The sequence below is a fragment of the Antennarius striatus genome, chromosome 13 (assembly GCF_040054535.1).
Source record: "Antennarius striatus isolate MH-2024 chromosome 13, ASM4005453v1, whole genome shotgun sequence".
Taxonomy (NCBI): domain Eukaryota; kingdom Metazoa; phylum Chordata; class Actinopteri; order Lophiiformes; family Antennariidae; genus Antennarius; species Antennarius striatus.
In genome coordinates, this window is record NC_090788.1 from 537071 (window position 1) to 552500 (window position 15430).

The following is a 15430-nucleotide window of genomic DNA, read 5'->3' on the forward strand; positions in this document are numbered from 1 at the left end:
TGAGGCGCTTTCGGAGCTTCGTCGTTTTCTTCTAGATTCCGGATCCTTGATGGAATCTGAGGGGCTTCAGGGTTCTAGTAGAACAGGAAGCAGAACCTCAACAAGCCCCGCCCCGTTCCAGAAAGAACTTCTGGTTCCTTCTCAAAACAGTTGGGTTTTCAAACAGAATTCAACACCAAGACAAAACGCAAATGAAAACTTTATTTCGTGAGACGAAGAGTTCCAAAGGTCCAATGAGAACTGAAGAACCTCCAACCCGCGTCAGATGTTCTTTACCTACAGATGTTTGGTCGTTTGGATCCACACAGTCGTGTTCTCCAAATGAAGGTCTACTGTAGTCCCAGTGGTGGCGCCACCTGCTGGCAGCGTTAAGCAGGCCGGTCTAGTCAACTGGTCGTATGTTCAATCTGTCAGAACCTGGTTTTGTGGGTTCCAGCGTGACCAATCGGTGTTGTTTGTGTGACTGGCTGGGCGGAGCTTAGTGTTGGTTGTTTTCTAAATGTCCCACGGTTGTTTGACATGTTTGGTCTTGAACGTTCCCCCGTTTGGTTCCGTTAGTCTCTCTTCACCGACCCGTCGGTTCCTTTCCGGCTCCGGTTCCTCTCCCGCCAGCACTCGTACTTGCCTCGACTCTTCTTGTACCCGAACCGGGCGATGTCCACCATGAACACCCAGGCCAGGACGTACATGACGACCCCGCCTACCTTCATGACCCAGGTGGTCCTGGGCGACGCCAGCTCGCAGTAGAACATCAGGGTGCCGACGCCCACGCGCACCGTGGCGAACAGGGAGATGAAGAGCAGGTCGACGGCGTCGCCCAGCAGGCTGTCGTACCGGCCCAGCCGGCGTAGGAACCAGCGTGCCTGCAGCAGAGGGTTGGTCAGCTCGCTGCCGAAGATCACGGCGCAGGTCTCACATCCAGACACGCCCATCAGCAGCGCCAGCAGGATGCTGATGATGCTAGCGAGGTGGTGGCCAAGCATCACAGGACCCTCGCTGCGGTGCAGGACGCACCACACCATGTCGAAGAGGAAGTAGCCGAGACAGACGGCGAGGGCGACAGTCTGGAGCGTCGTGTTCTCCGTTCCTGCAGGACAGGAAGGACGATGACATCATTGATGCTAAAATGCGTTTTGCTGAAGTTTGCGACTGACCTGCGTGGGTGAGCGGCCAGGGTCCGTCGATGAAGACAACATAGGCCGTCAGCAGGACGATCAAGACGCCGTGGGACAGTGTGACCAGACGACAGTTCCACTCAGGACCCCGCTGGGAGAAGCTCCAGCAGAACAGCAGGTAGAGACACAACCAGCCAATCAGGCTGCAGATCACCTCCACAACCGGCATGGCGGACTGTAAAGGAGGAGTGAGGAAGAGGATGGCCAACCTGGACCCGTACAGCCCCGGATCTAACCCAGAACTGCAGTGTTGTTCTAAACTAATACTGGTTTTACAGTCTGCAAAAATCAAAGTGGCACCAATGGGGGTCCTTGAGGGACGCCGAGAAAATGGACTCTATGAAATCCCGCTTCAAAGCGGTGATGTAATCGTCAGTGTTCTATGTTATGTCAGTTGTCCGTTAGTCCACCAAATATCTTCACAACCGTTCAGATAGAAAGATGAAACAAAAAGCACACGACTCAGGCAGCACAGGGGATGAAGATGAGATGATGACCTTGACCTTGAGAAAATTAGCTCAGGGTCAAATTTCAACTTTTGTACACTCAGGAACCGGATAAGATAGAAAGACGAGGGAGAAGGCCAGTATGAGCAAGACCATAGATCAAAGCTAGTGCATAACTTTGACCTACCCTGTCAGGTCAAAGCTATGCACTTGTCAGGTACTACTTTCAGGGTACTCTAACCTACCCTTCGCGGGATATTGCAGTCTCTGACTGCCTTGGTTCTTGTGTTTAATGTAACGGTTATCACTAATAGAATCCATCCATCTTCCTCCTCTTATCCGGGGTCGGGTCGCGGGGGCAGCAGCCTAAACAGGAAGCCCAGACTTCCCTCTCCCTAGCCACTTCGTCCAGCTCCTCCGGGAGAATCCCAAGGCGTTCCCAGGCCAGCCGGGAGACATCGTCTCTCCAGCGTGTCCTGGGTCGTCCCCGGGGCCTCCTCCCGGTAGGACGTGTCCGGAACACCTCACCAGGGAGGGGTCCAGGAGGCATCCTAACCAGATGCCCGATCCACCTCATCTGGCTCCTCTCGATGCGGAGGAGCAGCGGCTCGACTCTGAGTCGCTCCCGGATGTCAGAACTCCTCACCCTATCTCTAAGGGGGAGCCCGGACACCCTACGGAGGAAACTTATTTCGGCCGCTTGTATCCATTTGATATTTTGTTTTATGTAACGACATCACTAATAGAATATTTAATGTAATTAGACTCTAAAAGAGTAGAAACAGAATCGATATTTCTGGACAACCATCGATTCTGAACGATCGATTCTGTTCTCCAGAACCATGTTGGTTCTGGAGAACAGTAACGAGGTTCTAAGCAGACTAATCGAAGGAGCGTCTGATCCTGTAGACGAGTTAACGGGTGAAATACGTTGCGTTGTTTTTCAATATGTGAAACTGAACCGGGTTCTTCACAAGTTTGATTAAAAAGCAAGTTTTAAATAATGAGCATTGATCTGGATCCATCCCAGAAAACCCTGACCTTCTATCCTACGCGTGACCCCCCCTTACCCCCACCAAGGTCACCCAGAGTCCACCATGTGGAGCTTGTGTGATCCAACGACGCTCGTCTGTGCGGATGATCCTGAACAAACCGTCCCGGTTTGAACACAAATGGGTCACATGACCACCTCAGACTGAACCCTACCTTCAGGTGTCCTGCAGGGCATCAAACACGACCTTCATCCCAGGTTCTCCTGCACGTGGGCTCCAACATGTTCACGTCGTCAGGAGGACGGAGGTCTGGACGGTCTGGGGAACCTGATCAGACCTGATCCTCTTAGAGGATTAGCGCTGCTGCTAGGAGGCGTCTGCAGCTCAACGTAAAGACAGACCTCCATCGGACCATGTCTCACAACTCATCTCAGGTCCTGGTTCTGGTTCCGGGGGTCTTCATCCCTGTGGAACGTCGTTTCTAAATGGAGGAAGAGGAAATGATTTAAATGTCTTCACGTCAACGTTACCAGAGTCAAACCTGTCTGTCTCCTTTCCCCCTCCGACAATGATGATGTCACCCCCTCCCCTGATGATGTCACCCACATGTGAATCCAGCCACACCCCAAAGCTAGACTGGGAATTCACCCAAACACCAGCAGGAAATAAAGTTAAGACAGTTTGTTATACCAGCTTCAGTACCTCAGTGTGGCCAGCAGGGGGCAGCGGTCACCTGGACATCTGATCAGCCTGACATCACAGAGCCCCACTGAGGAGGGTGATGATGAAGGTGATGAAGGAGCTCATGAGAAGAGATCAGGTAACTCCTACACTTTTAAATATCTTAATTCTCAAATCAAAAATTATGTCTTGTACTGTTATTACTATGACCACTTATTATTACTGTTATTACTAGTGTTATTACTGCTGTTGCTACTAAAGAAGTATTAAATAATCCTGTATCATGCATCAGACCGCCTCCTACTCACACGTAATTGGTTGACGGATCAATAAATGTGGGCGGAGACATAAGCACTTGATCTCCTTTTATCCTGAAAAGATTTCAGATCAGAGATCCTGGCAGGAGGCGGATCCACTCCAGATGTTTGGACTGTGAGAACATCCAGACGGGCTCCACAGAACGCCCACATCTCCTTATAAGGCGTTCACCAGAGAGCAGTGGGCGGGGCCAGGGCCAGGATGTTCTCACAGGATGTGATGGCTGGACGGCAGCTGAAGCCGTGAGATGAGAAGCGTCAGCTGAGCAGGCCGGTCCGGGGCTGCTGCCGCTCCGTCTGATTGGTCGTTGATTGATTGGTTCTGGGGTATTAATCTGTAAGAGAGGATGTGAACCCGACGTGTTCAGGAGGAACCAGCATTACCAGTCAGCAGGTGAAGGTCCTGCCCAGCAGCATGCTGGTGTTGATGGTCTGGTTTGTGGAACTGATTTCAGATTAACGGACACGTCTGATTGGTCGATCGACTGGAGGTAAGTGATCTAAAGTTCCATATTAAACCTGTTAGATGTCAGTTAAGAACCGTCTGACTGTTCTCCGTTCCGTCTCCCTTGTTTCTCTCCTCGGTTCTGCGGGTTCCTCCTGTCGAGTTCCTCCAGAACAGTGTGGCTCAAACGTGAGCAGATGAGTCACCAGTAGAACATCTTGTAGGTTCTCCGAACGGCCTACGGATCCACCTGTAGAGTCATTGTTGACCAGTAGAACATCTCGTAGGTTCTCCGAACGGCCTACGGATCCACCTGTAGAGTCATTGTTTACCAGTAGAACCGGTTCTCCACAGTTCATGAGGTGGAAAAGAGAAATGTCAGATCAAGAGAAAACCCCGTCGTGTCCCGACAGAAATAGACCCGAGACTTCCCTCTTCCTCTCATCAGCAGCTTCCTGCAGGCCGGGGGTTTCTACTGGAATGTTCTGGGTTCTACTGGGCTCTACTGGAATTTACTGGGCTCAACTGGACTGTACAGTAGAGTTCTACTGGACTCTATTGGGTTCTCATATATACCAGTGGTCTGTAACTGAATCTAACTGGTCTGTGCTGGGCTGTCTTGTCTGTAGCTGGACTCTACTGGGTTCTACTGGCCTCTTCTGGGTTCTACTGGGTTCTACTGAGTTTTACTGGACTCTACTAGGCTCTCATATGTACCAGTGGTCTCTAACTGGTCCCTTGTGAATCTAACTGGTCTGTGCTGGGCTGTCTTGTCTCTAGCTGGTCTCTACTGGGTTCTACTGGACGCCCCGGCAGCATCATGGTCTCAATCCGTCTCCTGCTGCCCCTGATGGTCAGCTGCAGCGTGGCGGCGTCCGGCCAGCCCCCCCGACACCTCCCTCCATGCCGAGTGGTGAGTCGAGCAGGAGGCGAATTCCTGCCGTTAAAGGAGTTTGTTTACTCTGGTTGCCGATAGAAACGGAGGGGAACATCCATCAGCTGATCTTTTATCTCCGGGCAGATGTTTATTAGCGTTAGCCGCTCTGAATGTTTAGACAGACAAACTTTATTTTCTTAAGTGACACAAAATGTATTTGGGGTCTGTCTGGGGTCAGAGGTCAGGGGGCGGGGACACATTAGTTAGAGTTCACCAAACATTTCTGGAGCTTCAGCTCCGGCTCACACCGGTGCAAACAACTCCACATTTTTAACGACCTGACTGTTGGAGCCCTCCTGTTGTTCCTGAATAAACATTTCTGCATGCGAGCAGAGAGGAATGTGAGCTCTCACAAGAAGCTGAACGCACCCCGCCTCGGAGCGCCAGACCTTTAATGAGCTGTTTCTGGACGGGGGGTCTCTGGATGTATGGTTCCAATTAGAAACTGCACTTAGTCATACCTGACGGTCCGCGATTCAGGGACGGGAGGCGCGCGGCGCTTTGACCCGAGGTGTCTCCGCTCTGAGGGGAACACATCTGTTCCTGACGTCAGTGAATCGTTCTTTGGTTCATAATCAGATGAAAACGCTTCATAAAACTCTTTTTCTGTCGAGTTCTCGCTGATAAACCTCCGCGGACGGCGCCGCTGCCAAGAACATGCCGTAGATACCGACTCACCAAACCCCCACATGTGCTCCGAGTCTGGCTTGTGTCAGTCTGGCAGGACGCCGACATCCTCAGACTTGTGTTTTTCTTGGTCCGTAGGTCCAGATGGACGTGTTCTGCAGCGACCAGAGGCTCAGGAGCTCCCCGCTGAACCTGCCTCACGCCGTCCAAACGCTGGACCTCTCATACAACCAGGTGCAGAACCTCACCGAGGAAACGCTGGCGTACCGGACCAGCTTCCATCACCTCAACCTCCACGCCAACAAGATCCACTCCATCCAGGCGGGACTCTTCAAGAACATGACAGACCTGAAGGTCCTCAATCTGTCCAGGAACCACCTCAGCTTGTTTGCGCTCTCCAAAATCCAGATCGGGCCGCTGACGGCCGTAAAGTCTCTGGATCTGTCGAGTAACGGACTCTACACGGGGATGACGGACTACTTCCTGTCCGATTCTCCGTCACTGGAAACTCTTTCTCTGAGTAGCAACAGCATCACCAAGATTGCGAGGAACACCTTCAGTGGAGCTTTGTCCTTGTCGAAGATCAGTCTCCATAATAACGTCATCCTGGACATCGAGGACGGAGCTTTTGAGTCGTTGGATTGTCTCAGTGAACTGGACTTGTCCAAGAACTCCATCACCTGCATCACAGACTTCAATCTGTGCAACTTAAAGGTTCTCAACCTCAGCAGGAACAGCATGGAGGTGTTCCAGAGCAGCAGGTCCACACAGATGTTCAAACTCAGCCGTTTGGATCTGAGCCAGAACAAAATGTCCTACTTCCCTCTTCTCCCACGGAACAACATCCTGGAATACCTGGACATCTCACGAAACCAGCTTCAGACGGTCAACGTAACGGGAAGTCGTGAGAGGAAGGTGGTTCTCAATCACCTGAGGTACCTGGACATGAGCTACAACCAGCTGAGGAGCCTCCCAGAGTCCTTCTTCTACTGTATGGGATCGCTGGAGGTCCTGAACGTGAGCAACAACTGTCTCCAGGCGTTCTCCATCGTCAATCGACGTGTCCTGCAGACGGTGAAGACAATGGATCTCAGCTATAACTCACTCCAGAGTCTCACGTTTGGAGAAAATGCCCTGTCGTCATTGGAGGAGCTCTTCCTACAAGGAAACGACCTCTCCATCCTGGACCATCAAGTATTCCAAGGGCGACCGAGTCTCAGACACCTGAACCTCCAGCAGAACCACTTGGAGGTATGTTCCTCTGTCCATCACCAGCGAGACTGTGTCTCCTTCAGGTCCATCACAAACCTTCAGATCCTGAACCTCTCTGAAAACGGTCTGAGGACTTTGCCTGCGAATGCCTTCACCAACACTCCGCTGGAGTTCCTGGACCTATCCCTGAACCCAGGCCTGGACATGGACGTCCACTCCCTGTCCGGTCTGGAGCCTTCTCTGGTTCACCTCCTGCTGAAGGAGAACAACATCTCCCGGCTGAATGCGGATCTGTCCCTGCTGAGGAGCCTCAAACACATCGACCTGTCCACCAATCAGCTGACCGCCCTGCCTTTGTGGAACAAAGAGTCCTCCATAGAGTCCCTCAACCTCCAGAACAACAACCTGGTGACGCTGGAGTCCAGCTCCATGCTGGCTCTGGAGCACTCGCTGAAGACCCTCTACATGGGCTCCAACCCTCTCAGCTGCTGCAGCAACCTGGGCTTCCTCCACATGGTCCAGCACTCCACCGTGGTCGTCCCCGACATCGAGACCGTCACCTGTGTCCTGGACGATTTTTCAGAACCGGTCAACATCGAGAGGGTGACTGAGGAGATGTGCCACCAGGAGAAGATCCAGAACTACATTATCGCGGTCGTGCTAGCGGCGCTGGTCGTCATAACGACGGCGGTGGTGCTGCTCAAATGTTGTCGCTCTAGGAAACGGAAGCTGAACCGAAGCTTCAGCATCTGAAGGAACGACGTCTTGGGGCGTCAAACAGGAAACCAGAAGTCCTGCGTCTCCATCGGCAACCACAGGCTGGCTGCAGTCCATCTGTTAGCAGCCTGAAGCTTTGGTTGGATTTTTAGCATCTAGCCCGATGCTAACCAAAATGCTAACCATGTTGCTAAGCAACATGAAGATGATGAAGGGTTTCCTGTGCTGCAGCACTTTACCGTCCTCTGGCTGGTGTTCTTGTGAGGTCAACCTACGTCAACCTTTATTCAAAGTCACATTTTAAAGAACATAGAACCTTTACAGGAAGTGAGCACTGAAAGTTAAATCTGTATTTTTATAAATAAACAGGTTCTGTCACATCCTGTCTGTTTATATCACATCCTGTCTGTTTGTGTTCTCACAGCACGATGAAGACCATGATGAAGACCTTTACGACCTTCTATTTGTTTTAATCTGAACTCAGGTCAGATTTTATAGAGGGATTTGAACCATTCTGAGTCTCAGGTTCTTAAATATCAACATTTATGTTGTCAGTATCTGACGACCAATCAGCTTCATTGATCACGTAGATGAACGGAACCCTCTGGAGACTAGAAGATTTCATTAGTCTGGATTTCCTTCCTGAAAGAACATCTAGCAGCTGGTTCTTCTGAAGATTCCTTTGGATAGTTGGTGCTTAAAGTCTCAGTTCTACCAGGTCTCAGTTCTACCAGGTCTCAGTTCTACCAGGTCTCAGTTCTACCAGGTCTCAGTTCTACCAGGTCTCAGTTCTACCAGGTCTCAGTTCTACCAGGGGAACCAACAATCAGTCTGAAACCATCAGCTTCAAACAGGTCAGACCCTGTCTGACCTGGACCAGGAACTGGATCATGTGACAATGATTCAGGACTGCTTTAAACCTAAACTTTTATTTATTATTCTAATATTTTGCCCACTGAGGTCTAGAACTGGTGGTCCACTGGGGGACAGGTGACTTTTCTCTGGGTTCTGACGGATCGGGTGAGACGGTCTCCTTCCTGTTGGAGTGGGCCAAACAGGAAGCTGGGGTTCCAAACAGGAAACAGTCGGCTGTGAGTCTGAACGTGAGCAAAGAAAAGAATTCTGGGACTCGTCTTGTTTTAGAGCCGCTGACATGTTGATGTTAGGAGATGAAGATGATGAAGACGTCCAGCTGGCGTTCCTCCTTCCGTCTGGTCTGGTTGACGGAGACCAGCCGCCGCCTGTAACCACTTCCTGTCTGTTATCTGATGGTTGAGTCAGCGGTGATGAGGAACACCTTCATCAGCCTCACTGTAAACACAGGAAGTTGTAGGGTGAGGAGAAACCTTCAAAATAAAGTCCAGTTGTCAGTGCCATAGAATAACTGATGTCATCGAATAGATCTGTTACTTTACTATTTAATATTGATTACTGATTATCACTGAACAAAAGCAACAATCACCTCAGAATCTCACCGACAGGAAACAGGAAGTAGGTTGTTGAAGGTTCTCCTGGTGGAACCTGGTGGAGGGTTCCTTTCAGAGAACCTCGTAACGCAGAAGAACCTGACATCTTCCAGATGTCAGGTTCTTCTGCGGAAACGGTTTTCTTCTGCTTCAGTTTGTGTCCCGGCTGAAACACTTCCTGTCTGGATCCAGGAAGCCTGCTGGCTGACCGGGTTTATTTTCCAGGATGTTTCCAGGTCTCCAGGGACGCGTTCAGCCAGACGCTAGAAGAACTCCTGAAGACCAGTTCCCGTCTGATGCAGAACCCAAAACCACAACAGATCAGATCAGCCTGGCCAACAGGAAGTGCTTGGAGCGCCTTAATTGGAAGCAGACCTTCGTCACTCCTTCTCCTCCTCCCTGACTGGCTGATGAGTCACGTGGTACCTGGTGTTCATCAGAACCAGGATCCAGAACCCATTCATAGAGGAATCAAAGCAGATCTGACTCACAACCTGAAAGCAAATGTCTGAGTGTGTGTGTGTGTGTGTGTGTGTGTGTGTGTGTGCGTGCGTGCGTGCGTGCGTGCGTGTGTGTGTGTGTGTGTGTGTGTGTGTGTTATGTTCCTGTTCATTATGTCATCCATGTTTATTATAAAGCACTTTAATATAAGGCTGTTGGTCAGAGGTGGACTAGTGGTGGACTAGTGGTAGACTAGTGGTAGACTAGTGGTAGACTAGTGGTAGTCAAGTGGTAGACTAGTGGTAGACTAGTGGTAGACTAGTAGTAGTCTAGTGGTAGTCTGGTGGTAGACTAGTGGTAGACTAGTGGTGGTCTAGTGGTGTCCGGTGGTAGACTAGTGGTGGACTAGCGGTGGACTAGCGGTGGGCTAGCGGTTAATAAACTGACGTCATACCCTCTGCCCTAGGTTGTCGTTTACAACTCGACCACCAGAGGGCTCACTGCCTGTTTATTCGGAGAGGATGAGAAGGTTTGGGATTTGTGTCCGTAAAATGAACATAATTTTAACAAATTAAAAATATATTCAATTGAAATGGAAAAAAATTAATTAACTACATATTTTTCGTTAAAATCCTGGTCTTCATAACTTTTCTGACCCATAAACTAGATTGACCTCTTAAAATAAACATTTTGACTGAGAATTACAGTCATATTTATAGTTGGTGGAAACTGGAAGCTTTAACAATCGATGTTGTTCCATGTATTTATTATCAATCACTTTTCATAATCACTGATTTTCATTAGTTCTATCTTTATTTCACTGAGTTTTATGTATCTATTTTTCCATCCATTTTCTTAGGACTGCGTACTTCTCAACATTTGTCGCGTATCCGCTTTGCGGATGTTTTTGCTAATTTTTGTTTTTATTCGGAATTAACTTCGGTTTATCTCAAAAATGTACAAAGGTTTGTTTAAATGTTGATTCTTCGGCTCCACAACTTCTTTAATTTTTTTCGTCTTCGTCATTCTGCTGTGGCTCCGTGATGCAATTCAGCTGCGTGTTTGCAGAAAACCAGGTTTTAATAACATATTTGAGTTTTTTGTGTCTGCTTTTATTTTTGTAAATGTACGGAAGTGGTCCTACAACGATGCTTTTACTTCGACAGGTGACCGGAAGCGGCTGCACGAGCGCCTCTAGCTTGCTGCGGGTGCTTTCTGTTCCCCGGGGGCAGAGTGTTTTCAACGGGACTCGAACAACTATTTACCGGACTAACGATGGCCGTCTGACCGGGACCGGAGCCTTTCGTTGAGTTTTTATTTCAGAAAAACCGTTGAAGAAACATTTCCAGATAGATTTGAGAGTTTTTCTCAGTTTTTATGTCCAGAAATCGGGATGCAGCCGCCGCCAAGAAAGGTGAGTTTTAGCCGCTGAAGCTAGCAGCGGCTCCGCTCAGCTCCGCTTTGTTGCTCCGGAGCACAAGTTCACCTCCATCCCCGGGTTAACGTCTCTATGACCGCTGGTCCACAACTTTACTCACTTCCTAGTGAGTTTTTTTTTTTTTTAAAAACAGTGAAAAGGAAAAGTTTGAAAAAAGTCCCTCATGCGGTATTTTGTGGAGGATAATCCCCGTTCCGTTCGGTCTGATGGAGACTCGGTTCCGTTAAAGACGTCATCATCCGGTCAGAGGCATCTTTTTCTTCAGCAGCTCGTCTGAAACAACTTTAATGACAATAAACTTTAAATGACAATAAACTTTAAATGATAATAAACTTTAAATGATATTAAACTTCTCTGAAGTCCCGTTAAACGTTAACCGTCCCCGTCATTATGAGATCTTTATGGATTCTAACGGGACGGACTTCTGTCTGTTTGTCTTCACCGATTTAAAAGTGTGTCCACGTTTATACCAATAAACATTAAGTTCGTTTATATTCCTTCATTTTATCACTTTTTCAGCTGTTTTATTGTTAAATTAGACAGTTTCTTAACGCTGTCTGGTAAACACGACCAGGAAGGGAAAAACAAGCCGAGTGGAGTTGAAGTTAAAAGATTCCACCAGAAATAAAATCATTTAAGCTTCAAAAAGTTTCATATAAAAAGAAAAAAATTAATTCAACATAAAAACCCCATTCAGTTTCGGTTCAAAGTTTAAAACTCAACCTTTATTATTAGTCCCCACCGTGGGACTAGTAATAAAGGTTTATCTTATCTTAAACATGTAGTTTTGTTCTGTCAGGTCTAAATGTAACAATGAAATCTGATTTTAAATCAGTAACTTCATAAATGTAACGAGATAATAATTATATCACATGTATTCCATCAACTGTCACTCTGTCAGCTTTCTGAAGATGACATCAGGTTTATTGATTAGCATCAATTAGTGATCAGCTGTAGCAACAAATACAGGAGACAAACTAAAGGAGGCGTTACATCTGAACGTTTTTACCCGTATTGATCAGAATTTGTCTTTATTGATTCCATCAGGTTCTGATGGTCCAGTCTAGTGACCAGAGCCTCCTGGAGAACCCTTAGCTGCTATGATGCTAACCATGCTAACAGCTGATTGGCTGTCCAGCACAGATGAATGTTTGCTTTAGTTTAGGTCTGATATTCTCTAGCTAGCTGGTGCTAACTGGGTTAGTTTACCTTTAACTGAAACCAGAACCCAGGTCTGGGTTTAGTCCTGGAACCGGATGGAATATCAGCTCTAGAACTGGAGACGGGTCGACGACACGGGTCGGCACCGGTCCAGTCAGAGACTCGATCCCGGTTCTCCATTATTCATCCAGAGAGACGGAGCCCGAGATCAACCGGTTTGGTCCTGGGGCCGATTCGGTTCTGGTTCTGGACCCAGGTCGGTTCCCGGGTCCCTAGGGGCCCATCTGTGTCTCCTCTGACCCATGTTCTGGTCCTGCAGGTCCGCGTGTCCCAGGAGCTGAAACACACCCACGCAGAGCAGCTGGGGAGACTCCAGCTCAAGCACCAGGCGGAGTGTGACCTGCTGGAGGACCTGAGGTGGGTCGCGACCCCAGCACCGCTGACCAATCAAGAAGCTGCTTTGTGTTCAACCGTTAGCCCTGTTAGCTTGTAGCTTCATTAATAGCTATGATAGCTCCGTTAGCGATGCTATCGCTTCGGTGTAGATCTCAGATCCCACCTCCTGCTGGTCTGGATCTGGTGTCCTGTGATTGGCTGCAGGTTGTGTGACATCACCTGTGGCTGAGAGCTGTGTGGTGTCACATGTTCACCGACTGGGGGCGGAGCTGACGTCCCATTGGCTCTTGGCTCCTTGTCTGCGGTCGCTGTTAGAACCTCCAGACATCTGGAGCTGAAGGTCACAGAGACCCTCCAGATGTTCTGTGTGTGTGTGTGTGTGTGTGTGTGTGTGTGTGTGTGTGTGTGTGTGTGTGTGTGTGTGTGTGTGTGTGTGTGTGTGTGTGGTGGGGGGGGTCGCTAACGCTAGCACTCTGAGACCTCTGACGAGAAATGATTCAGCAGACTGGAAACAGAGTCAGCTGTCAGCCAGAGTGTGTGTGAAAGAAAGGAAGTGTGTGTGTGTGTGTGTGTGTGTGTGGGGGGGGGGGTTAGGAATCCAGATAATTTGACTCCAGTGGTCACGTCCCAACATGTGTGGGTGAGCAGCGAATCAGCTCTGAACCGTTTAGGAACAGCCTGTTAGTCCTGTTAGCCCTGCTAGCTTTGTTAGCACTGTTAGCTCTGTTAACCCCATCAGCACTGTTAGCTGCTCTAACCCACAAGCTAGAGAGTGTCGCTGCTGACATGCAGTGCATTCTGGGAGTTGTCGGTTCATTCTAGTCTTACTGCAGCGGTGAACTGCTCCTTCAACGCTTCAGGATTAAACTAGTGTGTGATGTCACATCCTGTTGGGACAGGAAGACACAGTCTGGTCCTCTGTGGCTGGACCTCCTGACCCCTGGGGGGTCGTTCAGGACTTCCTATCCGTCAGGAGGTTCCTCCCCGGGTCCAACTGGAGAACGTTCCCGTTCTGTTGTGACGTGTGTTTGTTTCTTGTTCTCTGGTCTCATCGTCTCTGTTCTCTGGTTCTCCTTCAGGACCTTCAGCCAGAAGAAAGCAGCTGTGGAGAAAGACTACGCTCAGGTACCGCCCAGTTCAGCTCTACTGGTGTTACTGGTGTTACTGGTGTTACTGGTTGTTACTGGTGTAACTGGTTGTTACTGGTGTTACTGGTGTTACTGGTGTTACTGGTGTTACTGGTGTTACTGATTGTTACTGGTGTAACTGGTTGTTACTGGTGTTACTGGTGTTACTGATTGTTACTGGTGTAACTGGTTGTTACTGGTGTTACTGGTGTTACTGGTGTTACTGGTGTTACTGATTGTTACTGGTGTAACTGGTTGTTACTGGTGTTACTGGTTGTTACTGGTGTAACTGGTTGTTACTGGTGTTACTGGTGTTACTGGTGTTACTGGTGTTACTGGTTGTTACTGGTGTAACTGGTTGTTACTGGTGTTACTGATTGTTACTGGTGTTACTGGTGTTACTGATTGTTACTGATTGTTACTGGTGTTACTGGTTGTTACTGGTGTTACTGGTTGTTACTGGTGTAACTGGTTGTTACTGGTGTTACTGGTTGTTGCTGGTGTTACTGGTGTTACTGGTGTTACTGATTGTAACTGGTTGTTACTGGTGTTACTGGTTGTTGCTGGTGTTACTGGTGTTACTGGTGTTACTGGTGTTACTGGTGTTACTGGTGTTACTGATTGTTACTGATTGTTACTGGTGTTACTGGTTGTTACTGGTGTAACTGGTTGTTACTGGTGTTACTGGTTGTTGCTGGTGTTACTGGTTGTTACTGGTGTTACTGGTTGTTACTGGTTGTTACTGGTGTTACTGGTTGTTGCTGGCTGTTACTGGTGTTACTGATTGTTACTGTTGTTACTGGTGTTACTGGTTGTTACTGGTGTTACTGGTTGTTACTGGTGTTACTGGTTGTTACTGGTGTTACTGGTTGTTACTGGTGTTACTGGTTGTTACTGGTTGTTACTGGTGTTACTGGTTGTTACTGGTGTTACTGGTTGTTACTGGTATTATACGTGTTTGTTACAGGTGTTACTGGAGTTACTGGTTGTTACTGGTTGTTACTGGTGTTACTGGTGTTTGTTACAGGTGTTACTGGTGTTACTGGTTGTTACTGGTTGTTACTGGTGTTACTGGTGTTACTGGTTGTTACTGGTTGTTACTGGTGTTACTGGTGTTACTGGTTGTTACTGGTGTTACTGGTGTTACTGGTGTTACACGTGTTTGTTACAGGTGTTACTGGTGTTACTGGTTGTTACTTGTGTTACTGGTGTTTGTTACAGGTGTTACTGGTGTTACTGGTTGTTACTGGTTGTTACTGGTGTTACTGGTGTTACTGGTGTTACTGGTGTTTGTTACAGGTGTTACTGGTTGTTACTGGTTGTTACTGGTGTTACTGGTGTTACTGGTTGTTACTGGTTGTTACTGGTGTTACTGGTTGTTACTGGTTGTTACTGGTGTTACTGGTTGTTACTGGTGTTACTGGTTGTTACTGGTGTTACAGGTGTTACACGTGTTTGTTACAGGTGTTACTGGTGTGACTGGTGTTACTGGTTGTTACTGGTGTTACTGGTGTGACTGGGGGTTACTGGTGGTTGTGGGTCGTGACCCCAGTCCCACCGTCTCCATCCTTCTCATGAAGCTCCAGCAGCTCAGAACCTTCAGGATCTCCTGGGTCGTGGGGGGGTGTTCCATCCCGTTGGCTGAAGGAGGCTCAGTGTGTCCTCACACCTGCAGCCGTCAGCTGGCTCTTTTCAGGGGGGGTTGTTTTTGGTGGGGTTCTCCTCTTCCTCTCAGCGCTCCATTCAGCTGCGTCTACTAGCCGCCCCCCCAATCAATGAGCCCGTTTGTGGCGGCGTGAACGTTTGCCACCGGCGTCGCCATGGCGACTGTGACGGGTCCTGAACCCACGGG

The 15430-nt window shown here is 48.7% G+C and overlaps 3 protein-coding genes across 9 annotated transcripts in view; 2 read left to right on the forward strand and 1 right to left on the reverse strand.

Annotated features, from left to right (window-relative positions):
• Positions 1–62: 62 nt before the first annotated feature.
• Positions 63–3672, reverse strand: tlcd5b (TLC domain containing 5b). Of its 3 annotated transcripts, XM_068330633.1 has the most exons (4): positions 3603–3672; positions 3316–3382; positions 1155–3094; positions 63–1087 (listed from the first exon to the last, which is right to left on the reverse strand). In XM_068330633.1, the coding sequence occupies exons 3-4, from the start codon at positions 1342–1344 to the stop codon at positions 555–557; spliced, it is 723 nt and encodes a 240-aa protein (XP_068186734.1). In that variant the 5' UTR covers positions 1345–3094; positions 3316–3382; positions 3603–3672; the 3' UTR covers positions 63–554. The 3 variants fall into 3 exon arrangements, with proteins under 3 accessions (XP_068186734.1, XP_068186735.1, XP_068186732.1); XM_068330634.1 differs by lacking the exon at positions 3316–3382 and having other exon boundaries at positions 3603–3632; XM_068330631.1 differs by lacking the exon at positions 3603–3672 and having other exon boundaries at positions 1155–1350; positions 2828–3525.
• A 191-nt stretch (positions 3673–3863) lies between these two features.
• lrrc32 (leucine rich repeat containing 32) lies at positions 3864–7927 on the forward strand. 2 transcript variants are annotated; one of them, XM_068330623.1, is made up of 4 exons: positions 3864–4102; positions 4229–4276; positions 4837–4969; positions 5759–7927. In XM_068330623.1, exons 3-4 carry the CDS (start codon positions 4877–4879, stop codon positions 7583–7585), a joined length of 1920 nt encoding a protein of 639 aa, XP_068186724.1. In that variant the 5' UTR covers positions 3864–4102; positions 4229–4276; positions 4837–4876; the 3' UTR covers positions 7586–7927. The 2 variants fall into 2 exon arrangements, with proteins under 2 accessions (XP_068186724.1, XP_068186723.1); XM_068330622.1 differs by lacking the exon at positions 4229–4276 and having other exon boundaries at positions 3865–4102.
• Positions 7928–10650: 2723 nt separating this feature from the next.
• Positions 10651–15430, forward strand: part of LOC137605815 (F-BAR and double SH3 domains protein 2-like) — a 13976-nt gene continuing 9196 nt past the window's right edge. Inside the window, exons 1-3 of one of the 4 annotated variants that reach the window (XM_068330617.1) lie at positions 10651–10870; positions 12375–12472; positions 13531–13576. In XM_068330617.1, the coding sequence (XP_068186718.1) occupies positions 10850–10870; positions 12375–12472; positions 13531–13576 (165 nt within the window). In that variant the 5' untranslated portion in view covers positions 10651–10849. The remainder of the gene's footprint in view (positions 10871–12374; positions 12473–13530; positions 13577–15430) is intronic. The other 3 variants (XM_068330620.1, XM_068330618.1, XM_068330621.1) reach the window with 3 other exon arrangements.

What these genes read in the sequence shown, in the direction of transcription:
- tlcd5b (XM_068330633.1), bottom strand. Translation starts at nt 1,344, where the DNA reads ATGCCGGTTGTGGAGGTGATCTGCAGCCTGATTGGCTGGTTGTGTCTC. An exon ending in CTGGCCGCTCACCCACGCAG is followed by an intron (nt 1,088 to 1,154) that starts GTCAGTCGCAAA and finishes CCTGTCCTGCAG; the next exon opens with GAACGGAGAACACGACGCTC.
- lrrc32 (XM_068330623.1), top strand. Translation starts at nt 4,877, where the DNA reads ATGGTCTCAATCCGTCTCCTGCTGCCCCTGATGGTCAGCTGCAGCGTG. An exon ending in ACCTCCCTCCATGCCGAGTG is followed by an intron (nt 4,970 to 5,758) that starts GTGAGTCGAGCA and finishes CTTGGTCCGTAG; the next exon opens with GTCCAGATGGACGTGTTCTG.